The sequence below is a fragment of the Cornus florida genome, unplaced genomic scaffold (assembly GCF_030987335.1).
Source record: "Cornus florida cultivar Cherokee Brave unplaced genomic scaffold, ASM3098733v1 CherokeeBrave_3.0.0_Hap2_Chr10, whole genome shotgun sequence".
In the NCBI taxonomy this organism is placed as follows: domain Eukaryota; kingdom Viridiplantae; phylum Streptophyta; class Magnoliopsida; order Cornales; family Cornaceae; genus Cornus; species Cornus florida.
In genome coordinates, this window is record NW_026775580.1 from 81107028 (window position 1) to 81119956 (window position 12929).

General features: G+C 33.9%; 2 protein-coding genes across 2 annotated transcripts; one reads left to right on the forward strand and one right to left on the reverse strand.

Annotated features, from left to right (window-relative positions):
* Positions 1-3977: 3977 nt before the first annotated feature.
* On the reverse strand, positions 3978-4855 carry LOC132278592 (EG45-like domain containing protein). Its single transcript, XM_059780419.1, has 3 exons — positions 4659-4855; positions 4276-4555; positions 3978-4157 (listed from the first exon to the last, which is right to left on the reverse strand). Exons 1-3 carry the CDS (start codon positions 4756-4758, stop codon positions 4151-4153), a joined length of 387 nt encoding a protein of 128 aa, XP_059636402.1. The 5' UTR covers positions 4759-4855; the 3' UTR covers positions 3978-4150.
* Positions 4856-9811: 4956 nt separating this feature from the next.
* LOC132277965 (uncharacterized) lies at positions 9812-10753 on the forward strand. The gene has a single exon (XM_059779802.1). The coding sequence runs from the start codon at positions 9812-9814 to the stop codon at positions 10751-10753; it is 942 nt and encodes a 313-aa protein (XP_059635785.1).
* The last annotated feature ends 2176 nt before the right edge of the window (positions 10754-12929 follow it).

Sequence of the window (12929 nt, forward strand, 5' to 3'; positions counted from 1 at the left end):
AAAATAAAAAACCAACCCTAATTACTTCTAATCCAACTTTATCCCTACTCTAAATGATTCTTACACACTTACCTTGACTATATTTTGTTCAATATTGAACCGGAGTTGTCATGAGTAGTTTCACTGGAGTTTTTTGCTTCCAAAAGCGAGTCTCAAATGTACATGTAAAATTACAACTCGATGTGGACTTTGTTTTATCACCGAAATATGCCAATTACATTTTATATTTCACATATTAGACCGTTAATACCTACACATATGGAGACTATAGGACTTTAGAACAATGTCTAGCATGCCTCTCATTATACAAGCCAAGCCAGTCCTTTCTTACTCATTTTATTATCGTTATTTTCCTATTTTAATTTCTATTATTGTGTTAATTTTCTATTGTTGAGATAATTTATGTTGTATAAATTCTATGGTTAATTCATTTTGATATCCATGACTTATTCAATATTCATGTTGTAGTTTCAATGGTATTATTATTTAATGTTGATTTTAATTGTTTTATTATTTATTTTATTAAAAGTATCTTGAATTTTATTGGTGTATCATTTATTGATTTATTGTTTTTAGTGTCCTATAAATTTATGAAAATTCCCTAACACGATGTTCCTAAGAGGACTCATTAGCTAAGGCCACAAAGCCATTATCGTATTTGTTTTTGCGTCCACGTTTAAAATTGACCTTTTGATTTTGGTGTTGGCTCATAAATTTATAATAAGGCTTACAACAAAGTTTGGAACGTACTTACGATTGATACATGGTTGCTTGAATGTGAGCTCAATCTACATGAATTCATTAGGGGAGGAAATGCTATGATGTGGTTAACTACATGGATTCATAAATTAATACTACGTATATTAAGAGAGGGATCTTAGGCGCCGCAACGAAGCTGTTTCGGTGGCTCAATACGGGCCACGTGGAATCCAACAATAGACTCAGTGCATCGAAATGGTATCGTTTAGATGCACATAAGTTGATTATTTCTCTATATTAATTGTCCATGGTAAGAGTAAAAAATGAATTACTAATACGAGACACATAATATATTTAAGTGATAGAGTACTCTATTTAATGGAAGTGCATTGAACTGTATCAATTCTTCAAGGTGTCCTTTAATTTAAATAATACTTATACAAAAAAATATATATAAGTTTTGGTTGATAGAACCACTTCCTCTTAATCTTTCATTGAATGGTTTCAGTTTTACTCTCTAAATATCAAAGAAGCCGAGAGTCCATCACCCTATTAGTGGAGAAAATTTCTGCATATATATATATATATATATTTTTAGTTAAGGGATAAGCTTGTATAAATGAAGAAAAATGTACAAGAGGGACCTATAAGATAGGAAACAACAAGATGCACAACAGCTGCAGAGTCCCAGCGAAAAACAAGTGATAAGAATCCAGACCTAACAAGCAAAATACAAAAAATGCTACAGACTCGGCCTTCTGCAAGCTCAAGTAAACCTAATGCAATACAAACATAAGAAACAACCATCCAAGAAAGCATCAACCAGAAAATACTTTCATTGAAGGCGACCAAGTTTAAGGGACAATTAGAGCCTGAGCACAGGCATAGCTGCATCCATCCAAGAACAGTTTCTGCAAGTCTTCAAGTCTTCTAACATTCCTCAGATCAGAAGCATTCTTTAGCTTAATTGAGGCTAACCTTCCTTTTAAACATTTCTTTATCTGAGAAATGACCGAGGTTGGGGATGAGGATGTGTTCCTGAAGGCCCTATTATTTCTTTCCATCCATAGAAAGTAGACAGCGACAGAGAGTAGTAACTTATGCACCAGAAAATCATAAGCACTCCAATGAGCAAAACACCATAAGATCAGTTCTTTCCAACTAGATGGCTGAATATATTAATTTCATCTGCATCTGCATATTAATTTCAAACAAAATCTTCATTTTTAGGTATGTCTCCAATCAAAGTGAATAAAAAATAAATAATAATAATTCCGTGTAATCGGGTTTCTTGACAGCTTCATATTCTGAAAATCACAAAAAATAAAATAAAATAAAATAAAATAAAATAAAAAATTTAATGTGTTAGTGTTAGTAATCGATGTCGATTTTGCCAGCGGCAGGATCAGCAATGACGGAAAAGGCTTCTTGAGAGAGATCAATGGTGGCCTGACAATCAGGTGATTTGCAGCGATCCACAATCTTGACAGTGACGCTGTTGCCGGTGCAAGGGTGTGGCACACCTTGGTTGGTTGCACCTGTGCACACAACTGTGTACATTCTTCCACATGCACCTCCATCGTCCCATATCTCGTCACTCGCTGCTGCTATCATCGTTCCTTCGTCCTGGTATCCGTAGCATGCCGATGCTACTTGCCAACAAACAACAACATTAAAATAATGGTGAGCGTTCGAATCATATTATGTACAACATTATGCATGTTTATATTTAAACTTTCGAGAGAGAAAAAAATAGAGCTCAAATTTATATGGCTGACCCCAATGAATGTTAACAATTTTAATAGTACATTCAACAAATAGATCAACTTAACATACAAAAATTATAAAGAATAATTTTAAATTTATATAGTTAAAGTCCGAGAGTTGGACAGACTATTTTGATGTAAATGTGAAGAACTCCTGTCTCACTCACATCAAAAAAGTTGAAGTTATCTTAAGTGTATGATACTTATTGTTATTGAAACTGGCAGTTCCGAAGGATCCATAAGCCAATGAAATTAGGTATGCGGCAACGCACACCATAATGATAGAGGGAACGTTAACGTTGATTACCATCTCCTATATATGATTGGTTTGACAACACAGATCAGTAATATTGCTTTTTACCCTATTCTAACACTATTGTCTAAAATGATCGATCAGTTGTGTGATGCCTCAAACTTGTGTGTAATTAATTGGCCTCCTTTTATAGCCACGGAGCACCTTTCTCTATCATATATAAAAATGATTCTATATATACATATTTTAATTAGAAGCATATATAGGCCTGCTATAGATTGTATTGTTATATGTACGTAATTGTTTATAATCTAACTTTATTGATCTAAGATACGTCGTGTAGCTAGATTTTAGTTGACTTGTAACAAGAAAAAGGTACAAATTAAACATAAATTAGTTGATTAATGTTAGTTGGCACAAAAGCAAAAACTCCGATTGGGCCTAGCGCCACTTTGTGCACTGGGCGGCACAACCCTAATTTTATGGAGTTTACGTACTGTAGCTACGTGTAAAGAAAAGAAATTTGTGCCTCTGTTTTAAAAATAGATTAGATTTAAAATCTCAATCTAAAAAGAGCTAGTTTACGGTCTCTCGCCGTTACAAAGATTTTAGAAAATTTAGGTATAAGTAGCTTTATTTTTTTTTATCCAAAGTTGTTTTCGATTTTAAATTTATGACCTTAGATGGATGCTCTAAGTAACTTTATATTTTTAATCCGATGATTGTTTTCGATTTTAAATTTATGATCTCAGATGTGAGACCAGAAATATATATATATATATATATATATATATATATATATATATATTGATCCAAATATTTCATTCGTATCACAAATGAGTCACAAACGTTTTCATGTTAATGGATATGAATGTCCGTAAATGCTTTGACCAGTCAAGAGCGATTATTTGACTGATTGCATGGTGCGACAAATTTTTATGCACATGTGGAAGATTAAACTTCCTTATAATTAGCTTTATAAAAACCATATAAGCTTCATGGAATTACAGTATTTGATCTCAAACATGAAGCACTCAAAAATTTTAGTACGTTTACATAATTTGAAACAAAACCAACCCATTGGAACTTAGTATATACACACACACATGGATACACATACATATATAAAGATAAATATATTTCAATTTTGAATTTTCCAAGTATTGGAGTCAAGTGTGTGCACAAAATTAAACAAACACTTGAACACACATTTCAAATACCTTACCGAAAACACACACATACATAAAAAAAATCAAATATAGGAAATGGAATTTCTTATTTCTTCAAATCACATGACAGGTTACATGGTATTATTGTCCGTGGGAATTAAACAGATTAATTCCATGGCATGTCTCTTATTTCAGCATAAAGATAAAAGATAACAAAACGGTAACAGTTTATCCGCAGTATGTGGTTTGAATTCTGTACAGCTTCAAACCCTGAAAATCACAAGAAAAGAGAAGCATATGTTAGTCTCGCCGCAAAATAATAAAACAAACACAAAAACAAATTAAGGAATTAATTAATGTGCATGTGTATGCAATAACAATTAATTACTGGTTGTATTCGATGTTGATTTTTCCAGCTGCAGGATCAGCGATCATGGAGAAGGCTTCTTGAGAGAGATCAATGGTGGATTGGCATCCAGGTGATGGACAACGATCGACGATCTTCACGGTCACGCCGTTGCCTCTGCAAGGCTGTGGCACACCTTGGTTTGTAGGTCCTGTGCATGTAACACGATACATTTTTCCACAAGCAGCTCCATTGTTCCATATGGCGTCGCTAGCTGCTGCAATCATGACTCCCTGGTCTTGGTACCCATAGCATGCCGATGCTGCATGACAAACAACAAAATTCAATATATAATCTATATCTCAATCAATAACACACACACATATTGAGAGAGCTAGAGTGGTACGTTTGTGTAGTATACTTACGAACATAGACGGTATAGTAAGTGGCAGTTCCGGCAATGGCAGAAGCCATGGAGATTAGGCTTGCGGCCATGCAAACCATAATAATAGCTCGCATGTTCATTGCCACTCTAGTGATTTGTTTGTATGAATTAATGAACACTCTCAACTAATTAAGATTGTTCTATTATCTTCTTCTATAGTACTGTGTTATTTCAATTCTGTTGTGCATAATGGTCTCTATTTATAGGACCAAACCACCCTTCTCTTCCAGAAAACGGTCTTTACACGTTTTGTAATTCTGACAAAAATGACTTCTTCTTGGAAGCGGAGGCTAAGTGTTCCTGTTGTCACATTAGTATTATGTACTTGTTGGTAATTATCTTTCTAACCATCTTAACTTGCGCCTTCTAGAATGATCAAACTTGTAAGCCTAGGAGAAAGAGTAATAATTACCAGATACAAATACTAACTATTTTATTTTATTATTATTTTATTTATTTTTTAACTACGAAAAAAAAAAAAAATTAGTTTGGACCTGCAATACCAAAAACTTCAAACCAGCTTAACAAGACCAAGACTTGGACCGATGTGCCATATATTTACTGAGCAATCATGAATGAATTAGGAAAAGAATGCCCAATTTTTTTTTTCTGGTAAAGATTCATTATATAATATATATAGTGTTAAAACAAATATTATTAAAACTTAGAACTAATTTTGTTTTAATTTCAAGAGGACGTAAGGAAGCTTGATTTTGAAGCAATTCTTTGAATTTGTGAAGCAATCAAAAGGAATATGCAATGAACTTACTTGGAGATCATTAATCTCCAAATGTCCCACAACTTAAACTTGTTTGTATATTGTGGTTATTGTTCTTAATTGGAGTATGGAGTTTGGCTTTCATTGTGGCAAAATTTTAATATCCATGTGACTATAAAATTTAGTATCTTAACTATGGAGATTAAACTACAGCATAGTTAATTAGTTTGAAACAATCAAATAAACTTTGTTGCATTAGTGAACTCCATCTACAAAATTGTTATTTCCTCCAGTATTGGGGATTTTAGAAAAAGAGAATTCTTTTTTTATTATTATTCTAAAATGTGTTGTTCTGCAATTAGCTATATTATTCCAATTTTGAATTTACAACATCACCAATCAATTGGTCCATATAAGCGTTCAAATTCGTATAACCAATTTTCTTGTGCACGTAACTATCCGCAGCCGTGCCAAACTTTACATTTCATGCCACCGTAGATGTGTATTAGTCAATCCAATCTGCCACACAAATTGTTGGAGAAATTTTCGGACCACATTTTTTATAGTTTTCAATGAGGATGATAAATTTCAATTCAGAGTAAAAGTAATAGTACAATCCTTGACGTGGGGTACGTGAACAAAGGAGATCAATAATGTGACTTTTCACGGCATACACACATATGGACACCATTTAATCCAGCCAAACTTTTATGGAATATAAATTACGACTTTTTTTTTTTTTTTTTTTTTTTTTTGGCAACAAGTCTTGGGCATTGTTTGTAGTTTGTACGCGTGTCGTAAGTCGGACATAATTGAAATGACTCCAAACTTACCAAGCCCAGTAGACTTTGGTGCTTAAATGTCCTCCCCTCCACCACCTGGTCCCACTTCTTGTGTGGTGTGCCAGTAGGAGCTTCCAACCACAATTCAACCATAGTTTGGACTCGGGCTTCATCTTTTTGGGCCTCGATTTAGACACAATCCAAATATCGGCCTTGTTGAAGAGAAGTAACATGTGATTGCTCAGGAAGACTCTCTATGGCATCTGCGTGGAAAGAGTTAAATTCTATAGTCTTCTACATATGTGTAGATGTGAAATATTGTAAAAAGTGTGAGAATATTCTATAAATTTGGAGAGTTTTTGTAAACTTTGTATAGTGTTTTCTAATACTATAGTAAAAAAGTTTTGTAGAGTACCTATAAATAGGTGACATTAGGGTGTGACTTGTAAAGCAACAATTTATATAGGTGGCAAGTTATCAGTTACTACAAAAATCCAACGTCTAACAGCCAAAGCCCTGCATGAATTCAATTTATAAGTTATCATGAAAGGGGATAAAATTGTGACATTATATAATATGTCTCATTTCTTTCCATATAACATATCATTGTTATTTGATTAAATAGGCATATACGAATTTATAGTGTGTGTAGTTTCTTTTTTTCACAAATTTGAAGTTATAGATGTGATGATTCAATGATACCAACTAATGTTGGTGACATATTAGATGACCAGAAAATCCGAAAGATGGCAAGATATATCATAACTCACCACCAAAGAGAACGTGAAAATCCCATCTTCTGATTTATTATTCTGATTAATCTTGAGCTAGTAATTACAAGTTTATGGATGTTTTGCAGCTTTTAATTTGTGTGTGATAGATTATAAAATAACTTTTAGACCGGTTCTGTGGCCTGTATTTTCAGGCTATCCTCTGCTAGCCAAAAATAATCAAATTCGAAATTGGAACCAATCAGATGAATTCAAAAGTTCTAACGCCTTTTCATGATTTGAAAATTTACTTGTATTGATTCATAATTAGTCTTTTCCAAAAGTCAATGTAGTTCATAAAATGAAAAAGAAAATTAGATGTGTTTTGTTGCTCTTCATTTGCATATGTTCAAAAGTTTGAATCCTTAAAAGAAATTTCTACCTTTTGTTATGTGGCTTACACGGCATATTTTTCGAGCACGCTTAACTCTGAAATTATGATGGGTTCACATTCATCACGGTTTTAAAACGCGTTGTGTCATAGAAGGGTATTGAATATAATAATTGCCCCATCCACACCCAGACGATGTAGAATTGTGCACCTCGCTCAGTGTAGCAGTCTACTGGTGCAACCTGCACACTTTCACACACACTCGCCCACAAGGTTGCCACATACATTATATCCACCAAGCCATGCATTGATATTAATTCTTAGGGTTAATTACATTACCACCGCTTTAAGTTAAGTCGAATATCATATAAATAAATATTTTGATTTTAACTTTCAATTATATTCTAAATTAATTTTTGGGTCTCACACATGCAAATTGACCCATTTACTCTTATTTTTTAATACAAATTATCTATAAATTTAAATGACAAAAATACCCTTATATAATATTCAAAACCCACCCACTAAATCTCTCTCTCTCTCTCTCCTATTTTAATATTCTTGAGCTGGAGTTAGGAAAGCATCTTCTTGTTGACTTAAGTATACCTATTTTACAATATGCTAGCAATTTAAAATAATTACAACTAATTTTTAAATTATTAAATACTTAATTTTTAATTGTGATTTTATAATTTCTTAGCTAGTTTTAAGAATGTCGCCTAAATACCCCTTACATGTGATCCATCTAAAATAAATAAATAATTTTTAATAAAAATTATTAAAATAATTGAGAAGTTTAATAACTGTACATGCCAATAATTGAGAAGTTTTATTTTTATTTTTATTTTTTTTTTTTCGGAAAATAAAGCAAATAATTGAGAAGTTTTATGACTGTGCATGCCAGTATTCAAATGTGATCCATGTTATATTTTGTACACTTTATCGTTTAAATGTATACTCTGGGGTGTATGTACCCATTGGAGCTGTTAGCATAATCCAAAAAAAGATAAGATTCGGGCTTCTCTTTCTGGGCCTGACTTTAGACAAAACTGATCCAAAAATGTTAAAAGTTGGGCTGATGCATAAATCTAAAAACCATATGCCCATTTACTCAGCTTATGGCAAAAACCCTAAAACCATTCACTGGGCCGAGCCTTCATCAAATGAGTAAGCTGTCCTGGAAAATCTATAATTTCCCTTTGGATGGAACCATTTAAGGAATGACTTCATTCATACAACCATCAAGGGTTTGTACGAACTACAGAATGAGGATTTTGAGTGGAATTAGAAATTAATTTAGAAGGGTCTTTATTATACAAGACTGTTATGCTAAAACATAATTAGACTCGAACTTTCAACCTCTTCAAAAAGAGGAGGACGACTTGTACCAAATGAGTTATTGCCCCCATTTAGTTAATTTTATATTCATCCAACACCCTCGTCTATAAAAACTGTCATAACTTGAGCAACGATTGACATCGACTCGTCTATAAAAAGTGTACAATAGACAAAGTTAACAATTCCCGTGTTTATACAAGAAATTCTTTATTCGTTCAGTTTAAGTTTATTCCCTAGTGTGAATGGGTTCACAGCCGAAAAGAAGGTTACTATTTCACATTGTTCTCGGTATAATTTATAATCATAAAGATTTTACCTTTAATAAAAAGTATATGTATCAATTACTGTTCTGGAATCTAATTAGACCTTGAATTGTAAGGCAAAAGCAACCTTGCTAGAATGCTAACAAAAAAAAGTAGCCCATGTCTTTCTCAATCCAATGCAATTCGCACAAGTTGTCCATCCCACTACAAATAATATGTATGTGTGCAGGATATGCGTCCGGACTCTACTCTGTTTGTTACATATTTGAAGGGTCCATATTACTCATACTTGTAGTATGATCACGAGTAAATGATACGTATTGTATTACAGAGTGACCTAATTTTCTAAATGAATGTGTTCATATTTGAGCTTCCAATCATATAAGAAAAAATAAATACATGAGGTTAGTAATGGAAGGACAGAGAGCATATAGTGCTTACAAAAGAATTTCAACTGTGTCTTAGATTCTTAGGAATTAATGGGAATTGAATTTCATAAGGTTGTTTGGAACCTCCGGATTTTAAAAGAGAATGAAATTGGAATGAATTTTAAAGGAAATATTGTAATTTTGGATGAAAAAATTAAAGGAATTTGAAGAAAATTAGTAACCAACTACTTTAACTTACTAAAATTAACCTCCTAAAAACTGTGTTAACGTCTCTCTTTCTATAAAAGCTATTTCATAACTTTAATAACTCTTATTTAGATGTATTGCTTTTTGTAAGATTTCTTTTTTATAAATTTCAATTCGATCCGCAAAAAGAATCCTATTTTAATTATAATTCAATTCCTTTTCCAAATTCTAAAACGAATTTGATTCCAAACACACAACAAGAAACAGAGAGAGCATATAGTGCTTACTGAAGAATTGAAGAAACAAAGAGAATATAGTGCTTACAGAAGAATTCAAGAAACAGAGAGCATATAGTGATGACAGAGAAACAGAAAATGTTGGAAAGAGACGACGAATTTTCCCAAGAAAATTGGTGTTTGGCCCCTCTCACCACACTACTCACTTCCTTCAAGATTTTCCAAAGAAACCTCAAATTGTTCTCTTCCATATTTGCCCTCACCACCCTCCCACTCTCCCTTCTCCTCTGTTCGCTCTCTCTTTCGTCCCACCCCATGATGTCCCAAATCTACCACCTCGAGGCTCTGGCCATGGTGGCCCCCACACGCTTTGAGGCCCGGCAAGTGTTGAAACAGTCACGCGAGGAAGCCCTCTCTCTCCTCCGCCTCAAGGCCCTCTACTTCGTCCCATGCTACGTTCTCTCACTCATCGCCACCGTAATGGCCGTGAGCTCCACCGCGGTGTCATTATCCGGCAAGCGCGCGAGCCTCTCCACGGCGGTTACGGCCGTCAAGGCGACGTGGAGGAGGCCGCTGGTGACCTCGATATGTGTGTACGCTATCATGCTGGTGTGCATTCAAGTACCGCGCATGTTAGCGGCGCTGCTTAGCACGGCGGCTCTGAGACTCCCTGCGGCGGTGGCCGGGGCGGTTCTTGAGGTGTACTTGATGGCGGTTGTTAGCTTAGGCCTCGTGGTCTCTATCGTGGAGGAGCGGGTTGGTTTGGACGCAGTCTGGGCCGGGTCGGACCTCATGGAAGGCAGGAAGTTTTGTGGGTGGGTCCTATCGGGTTTGTTGGTTGTGGTGTCGGGTGCAATCAGTGGTGAAATAAAGCGGTCAACGGACGGTGAAGATTCGTCGAGGGCAGAATGGACGGTTGCTATGGGGCTGGGGAACAAAGCGGGTATGATTTGTTTGTTCGGGTTGGTGGTGGTTTGGAGCTATGTTGTTACAACGGTTTTCTATAGCGAGTGTAGGAAGAGACACGTAACAAGCGAGCATATAGATTATGGTACAGTTTAACTTTTCCTTAACCAAAAAGCATGTTAAAGAGATGTATGTGTGTCAACTTCTTGTATAACATGCTCACGCTACATAGATGCTTTTTTTCCTTTTTTTTTTCTTTTTTTTTTTATTATATATACACACATATATATTATTTGCCTAAAAAATTATGGTCCTATCTTTATTTACTATAATCACAGCATTACACATAATGCTACGCTAATTTTTGCTACTCAAGCATGTAATAAAATTATCATATTGGTTAATTCATCAATTTTACAATTTTCTCTCCACTATGTTTTCATAAACAAGATAACGGTGATATATATATATATATATATATCCTTCTTCAAAAATAAAAGAATGAAACAACACTAACATTTGCTTCATAAATTCATAATAGTTTGTATGTAATATTTCAATCATAACTACTTACAAGGGTATAATATCAAATCTCTTTGAACCAAAATATATATATTTATTTGATTGTGTATCAGTCCTTTCAAAAGAAAATATGAGACTATTTTTACACACACACAAAAAAAAATAATAATAATAATAATTTGGTTTTTTACTCATTTTTTAACACAAAAATAATTACATTCTATGTGCTGTAAAGTAAGCAAATGGTTTACACGTCCCTGTGTACAAACTTAGATGGTAGAGGCATGTAATATTCCTGCCATCACAAGCCACCGAAAAGTGGAACAGGACAAACATGAATTTGGATGCTTTGCAACGTGTTAAAATCCGACCCCCTTCACATGAAAATTTTATAAACTTGTCAGTCACTTTTATCATTAGGCGCTTCTTTTAAAAGCTAGAATCACAGATGTCAGCAAATGATTAACAGTTCACAAGGTGGGTCCCACCACAAGCTTTGTCTATCCTCCTCCTCTGTAAACACCTCTCGAGTATCTGTGGTGAACCAAAATCTTTAATCTCGATCAGAATTCTGTGGTGAACTACAATCTTTAATCTCGATAAAAATTAGTTTCTGTACTTTGTGCACTGAGCATTATTTTATAATTACTCTTCAAACGTAATAAAATATTTATATTTCGCACACAATATTAAACATGAGTGTAAAATATGTGTTGAATTTTTTGGTTCGACGTGTAATTAAAAAAATATATATTTTATGAGTGAGTTTGATCATATTATAATTTTAAAACAAGTCAATGCCTGTATTGCGTGAAGAGTGATGAAATAACTATACAAGGCGCTTAGGTGAAATTAAGCCTTTTATGTTCGAGATTAAAAATATGGTGCCATGATTTAGTTCTGTTGCATGTTTGATATAAATTCTACATGAAAGCTAGCAATCTTCAAATTGTGGCACTAATAAATTATGCAAATTATTAGGCTTTAGGAATTCTATTATAAAACATCCAATGATGATGTTATTGCTACTTATAAAGTTATCAATCTAGACCATTTGAAGCGAATTTGTGGTGTGACTTAATCAGATAGATATTAACTTAATCAGATAGAGATCCAATGATGGTGTGACCATTTGAAGCGAATTTGTGTTGTGACCATTTATTTATTAAGTTAATCTCTATAGTGTTTGATTATTGTAGTTTATTTATTTTTTGAACATTTAAAATTTGTTTGACACACAACATCCTCTTCTTCATGTCATTTTCCTAAACAATGAATTATTTGTATTCATCAGCAGTGTCGACAGTAGAGGCCTTTGTCTTCGAGCCTTTTGTTCCTGTAGCATTTTATGATTATGTTTCACGTCATTGTGCTGATTATTCTAAAAACTGATCTAAGTTGAATCTCGGGAAGTAGATAAAACACGTTATTTGGATCATTTTTCTCAGTTTTAGAACAAAAGAGTCCGGATCCTCTGCTACGAGGTGTTGTAACGTTTTTCAACATTTAAATGTTTCAACACAATTATTTTATATTTAAACACAAAAAATAAAAATGTTTGACAGAATTTAAGTATGTTGGAGGAGTATCCAAACTCCACAAACAAAACAAGTTTGGGGGTTGGATTTAAGCCAATCGGGCTAAAACTGACCCCATGTCCAATCAATATGTCCTTTGAACATGGTTAGGATGTCACTTGATGCTTAAAAACAAAAAAGAATTTTCAATTTTTACCGTTTAAAAAAAAAAAATTTGTAGGACTAAAGAATGAGAATAACAGTGCCTGTGGGTATCTGTGTTGGGTTGGGGT

Bases quoted from the DNA above. Each gene is read 5' to 3' on its own strand.
- LOC132278592 (XM_059780419.1), bottom strand. From the start codon at position 4,758: ATGAACATGCGAGCTATTATTATGGTTTGCATGGCCGCAAGCCTAATC. The intron at 4,556-4,658 runs GTAAGTATACTA...TTTGTCATGCAG, and splicing joins TTACTATACCGTCTATGTTC to CATCGGCATGCTATGGGTAC.
- LOC132277965 (XM_059779802.1), top strand. From the start codon at position 9,812: ATGACAGAGAAACAGAAAATGTTGGAAAGAGACGACGAATTTTCCCAA.